At 66.9% G+C, this 5,435-nt stretch overlaps 1 protein-coding gene across 1 annotated transcript in view; it reads left to right on the plus strand.

Moving 5' to 3' along the window:
* The window catches only part of ABCA2 (ATP binding cassette subfamily A member 2), a 25,078-nt gene that overhangs the window by 3,103 nt on the left and 16,540 nt on the right, over nt 1-5,435 (plus strand). The window contains 3 exon segments of the mRNA XM_077771003.1: nt 4,117-4,210; nt 5,031-5,142; nt 5,257-5,420. Coding sequence (XP_077627129.1) covers nt 4,117-4,210; nt 5,031-5,142; nt 5,257-5,420 — 370 coding nt within the window.

Below are 5,435 nucleotides of genomic sequence, written 5' to 3' on the forward strand. Positions count from 1 at the left end.
GCCACTTACGGTGGAGGCAGCCTCAGTCCCCTCAAGCCCCCTGCCTACCGCACCTGCCAAGGCCAGAGAGCTGCCCCCCCCCAGCCAGCCCACCTGCCACTTGGTCACCAAGTGGCTCCTTCACAAGGGACCAAGGGACACACGAAGTTCTTCCAGCGGCGGGACAGCCCACGCGCACCGCCTCTGACAAGTGCCCACCCCTCCCTTAAGGGAGGGGTGGGTTAGGAAGCCCCTGGTGGGGCCAGAACGTTGCTTCTGGAAGCCCTGCGGGTGGACATGGCCCGCCCTGCACAGTGGGGACTCCAGCCAGTGCTAAGCTTTCCCCTCCCCACGTGTGGGCCTGGCGGTGACCCTGGGGAGCGAGACCTGGCTCTGACGACAGATGAAATTCCTGCCAGCAGCGCTTGTACACATCCGGGTGGAGGGGGTGGCCCAGGGGGGGCCCGAGTCTCCCCCAGCATCCTGTCAGGGCGCCCTGGGGGCCGGTGACCGCCTTGGGGCGCCTCTGCCGCGCGCAGGCCCCCCGACGCCCCCGAGACAAAAGTGCCCCGGAGGAGGGTGAGTCGGAGTCTCGGTTTAGATGTGGGCGCGTCACTTCAACACCTGGCGACCTGGGGGCGACCACGGNTGCCCAGCCCGCGGCCCGCGCCCGCTGACATTCGCGGTGCTCGGCTGAGTCACGGGATGGGCGCCGTGCGCGGAGCGCTCTTGGGGTTTAGCTGCGAGAGTAGGGGGGCGAGCTGCCCCGAGACCCTGGGGACGCGGGAGGCCCTGGTTCCCGGGACGAGGGCAGGCATGGGGGGGACTCTGTGCAGCCCAGAGGGTCCTTGGCCTCTGGGCCCAGTCCCCCTGGAGCCCCCGCAGGGACCCTGCCCCTTCCCTCCCTGCACCACCCCACTGCCCTTGGGCAGACACCTCTCTTCCTCCCCCTCCTCCTCCCCGTTTACCTCCTCCTCCCTCCCCCCCCTTCACCCTTGCCGAAAGTCCACTGGCCCTTGCTCCTGCCTCCTCACCAATGGGAATGCCCTTGCTGTGCCAGCGTCGGCCAGCCTGCACCCCTGCACCCTTTTGTCCTTTGGGGTAGTTTTCCCTGAGGGCCATCCGCCTTCTGGCCTCCCCAACCCCAGCTTCCTTGGGAACCGGATCCTGCTATTTGGAGATGTGACCTCCAAGCACCCCAGCTGTCCGCCCGGTGCCCGGGGCAGCGGGGGACCTGAGGGTGCAGGATACAGCAGCTGGCAGAGGCGGAGGCTGTGGTGAGGGGCCGGCCTGGGCAGAGCGGGCACCATCACGCCGGCCCTCGCCGCTCTCGCCCCGGGAAGGACAGGGTCATCTCCTGTTGTTCTGCCCCGCCGGCCGCAGCACATGCACCAGAGAGGCCCCGGGCAGCTCCGGTTTCTGAATGGGCCCTGGGGATTTTCCACAGCGAGGCCCAGAGCAGGCCGGGGTCCAGAGCGGGGGGCCTGAGCAGGAGGCAACCTCTTCCCTACCTGGGGCCCAAGAGGCTCCTCCCCCACCTGACTCTGAGACCACTTGGGCGGATGCGCCTCTGCTGGGTCCCTCCTGGAGAAGGGCTCTGGGGTGCATGACGAGAACCTCAGGGCTGCAGACGGGGTGGGGTGGCCATCATCACCACGGCTGGCGGGAGTGCCCCGGGCACCTGAGCCTGGCAGGGAGCCGGGCTTGAGTACACTCCCTGCCCACGTGCCTGGGGCTGGCTGGCACCGGGTCCCGTGGGTCAGGCTGCAGCCTCTAGTGCACCTTCCCCTGCTTCAGATTTGGGGTCACTGGGGACACCAGGGCGGGGCTCGGGAGGAAGGGGATCGGGGTGTGGGCGTGCATCAGTATTACCCCAGGGTTCTCCGCAGGAAGGGTCTCCCGGGGGCTGGGAGCAGAGCCTAGAACGTGGCCCCTGTATCCACTGGAGACGTCAAGGCTCAGGGAGGGGAGCAGTGGCTTGTGGGGCACCTGGCGAGCAGGTGGGAGGTGCCTACTGCCCTACACCCAGGAGTGGCCCCCGCCTGCTAGGTTGGGCCTTCCCTAGAATCTTCCTGAACCCTGCCCAGCGGCACCGCCAGGGGCTGGTTAGGCCACATGGAGGTCCTTGGCCTGAGGCCACAGCAAATCGAAATTCCTCCTCCAGGGTGGCTAAGGCCTTGCTGGGCTCATGCCACGGGGCTGGGGCAGGGGCTGGCCCCCCACTTTTCTGGGAGTATCTCGGGCTTCGGAGTTGGACCTGTGGGCTTGGCCAACAGAGGTCCTGCTCTGCATTCTGTGCGCTTCTCTGGGGCGTGGGGAGGGCTTGGTTCCGAGGGGAGGGACGAAGGATCTCTGTGCCCTGCTCGCTCACGCTTGCCAACCTCTGTGCCTTGGTTTCTCCATCTGTGCGTGTCGCCTGTCCCCTTTTAGCTGGGCACGGGTCTGCCCTGCTGTAGGGACTGGGGGAAGAGTCAGGCCACTCCATCTTCAGGTCTCCTCTGTTCTCCCCTCGACACAGCAGGGGGTGGCTCGGCCCAGAGGGGGCACCCGGCCCCGGCAACACCACGGGGGCACTGCGCTAGTCCCAAGGGGCTGGGGTTTAACCACCTTGCAGGCCGCCTGTGGGGTGCCCAGGTGGAGCTGAACCTGCACTGCCTGCTTGTAACCAGATGCCCCTCTGGCTGCCCGGCTGCCAGGCAGGCCTCCCTCCTCCCAGCAGCTCCTGCGCCGCTGTTGCTATGGCAACGAGGAGGTAGCCGTGGCCTGTTGCTGCAGTTGCGCGGTGGAGGTGCCCGGTGACAGGGCGGGTGTGGGTGGGGCTGGCACCACGGCCGTGACCCTGGGCCCCCGCATCACCGCTTGCATGCAGCTGCCCTCACTCTGTGTCCGTGTGTGTGGCGTCTGTGCCCGTCCCCAGCCCTGGGGGTGCCCGTGGTGTCTCTCCGGCCAGCCCTGGGAGGAGGTGGAGGCTGGCACGGGCTGGGGCGGGCGTGGGGTGCGGACACATAGTGGGGTGTTTCAGGCCACAGAGCGCTATTGTCAGAGGGCAGTAAACAGGAGCAGCTGTTCCACCCTGGGGGACTGGGAGCTCGGGCCCTGGGCCCGGCGGAATGCCACCGGGGTGGGGGCCCTGAAGCCGCTTTGGGGGTGGGGGGCGAGAAGGAAGGAAACCTGGAGCCTCTAAGAGCCAGGTGGGGTGTGAGGGTCAGGGTGTGTCTTTGGGCTGAGCGGGGCTCGCCCTGAGAGCGGCTGGCCTGAGGTCCTCTCTCCGCCTTCCCTCCCTGAGCTGGTGGGGGGTGGGGGTCGCGGGAGTGAGACACAGGGAGACTGGGTCCCCGGGGCCGCTGGCGTTTCTCTCCCACACAGAGCAGTTCTACCAGGGCTCACCTTGGCGCTCAGGCGGGGGTGGCAGGGTGCCAGGGGCAGTCCCAGGAACACTGAACAGGGTGCTGGGCGGGCAGACAGGGCTGCCGAGCCCCCCTGAGCCTCATGGGGGCGCAGGGAAGGGGCCGGGGCGGAAGGAGGGACCTGTGCCACAGGCACTCAGGACGGTCCGACCTCTGACCAGGTTCCCCTGGAGGCTCAGGGCCCTGGGCTAGAGCCATGCCTCCCCCTGGCCAGGCCTGGGCTTCCTCAGCTCTTTTGTGGGGTGTAATGATGCTGCTACAGTGAGAAGTACTGACTCTGGGGAGGTGTGGGTGCTGAGATGGCGCCCAAGGCCATCTCCAAGATCCTAGCCGAGAGAAGGTGGGGAAGGGGAAGCTGAGCTGGGCAGATGCTCGGGTCAGAGTAGACCACAAGCTGGCTGTTTTGTCTCGACTGGCAAATCAATGTGGCAAACAGAACCTGGGCTGTGGGGCAGGAGGCTGATATGCTCGGGGCAGACACTCGTGACCTTGCCTTTCCAAGAGGCCCTGGAAGGGAGGAGGTGGGGGTGCAGACTCTGTTGACCCTGAAGGGCCTGGGGTGACCCTTTGTGGCCTCTGTGGGAATATGTGGGGTCCAGGCTGGCCCTGCCTGCCACAGAGACATGTGTCTGTCTGGGGAGGGGAGGGCAGTCCTGCCCAGCCCCTGGCAGGCGGTGCGGGAGGCCAGGCTGCCCCGGGCAGGTGGCCTTACTCAGCCCGCCCTTTCCAGTGGGTCTTGGCCTTCGAGATCTTCATCCCTCTGGTCCTCTTCTTCATTCTGCTGGGGCTGCGGCAGAAGAAACCCACAATCTCTGTGAAGGAAGGTGAGCGGCTTTGGGGGTGGGCCCAGGGCACAGCTGGGCGGTCAGGGTGGAGCCGGAGGCNTCTGTTTTGGCCGCCCCTGCATGGCCCCTGCACCCTCCTCCCGGGCCCGCATGCAGTCTGTAAGTGAGGCCTCCCTGGTGCAGCCTGAGCGCGCCCCGACCCCGCTTGCATTAACAGCCTTTCCGGGCCTGGCTGCGTTCTGCAGACCCCCTGCCTACCGTCGGGGACAGCTGGCGCGCTGGGGGACGGTGCGCGGGGGGTTGCTGAAGGGTGCCGGGGCCAGATGGCTCCCAGGTCAAGCTTCTGGGGGCTTTCCATCTCTCCACAGGGTCGCCTGGCCCTGCCTTGCAGGGCCGGGGCCAGGTCACCTGGCTGCCCCCCCCGCAGGCCCCTGTGGGTCCCTGCATCCTCTCTGCTAACCAGCTGGCCAGAGAGGTCAGAGGTCACTGCCCCAGTGGGGGCCCCATGTGCTCCGCTGGGTTGCTGGGTTGTGACCGCCGTGCCACACCTGAATTCTTGGGGACGGTGTCAGGGCACTTTGGCCTTGACTGGCTAAAGGAAGAGGGACACCCTGGGAGTTGGGGACAGCAATGGCGAGATACCCTTTGACCTCTGACCTGCTGGGGTCATTTGCGCCAGAACTCTCGGCCCTCCCCCCCCCCGTCTGCTGCCTGAAGCTGCTTTTCCTTCCTGACTTTCTCTAAATTTCTTTATTCGGCTTCCATCTCCCTTCCCGTTCTTGACTCCTTCCCTGTCTCCTGGCCTTCTGTCTCCGCCTGTCGGGTCCTCTCACCTGCCCTGACCGTCCCCCGTCCCCAGCTTTCTACACGGCAGCGCCGCTCACGTCTGCGGGCATCTTGCCCGTCATGCAGTCTCTGTGCCCGGATGGCCAGCGAGACGAGTTTGGCTTCCTGCAGTACGCCAACTCCACGTGAGTGCCCCCGCCCCACCCGCCGGGAGCCCACTGCCCCTCCAGAGGCCAGCGGGTGACCTTGNACCCGCTGCCCCTCCAGAGGCCAGCGGGTGACCTTGGATGGTGGTGCAGGGTCACTCAGCTTCTGGAGCGCCTCAACCGCGTGGTGGAGGAGGGTAACCTGTTTGACCCGGCACGGCCCAGCTTGGGCTCGGAGCTTGAGGCCCTGCGCCAGCACCTGGAGGCCCTCCGCTCGGGCCCGGACTCCTGGGAGAGCCTTCAGGACAGACCTGCAGGTACACGCTGGGCCC

This window comes from Crocuta crocuta, unplaced genomic scaffold (assembly GCF_008692635.1).
Source record: "Crocuta crocuta isolate KB4526 unplaced genomic scaffold, BGI_CrCroc_1.0 scaffold2720, whole genome shotgun sequence".
Classification (NCBI taxonomy): Eukaryota; Metazoa; Chordata; class Mammalia; order Carnivora; family Hyaenidae; genus Crocuta; species Crocuta crocuta.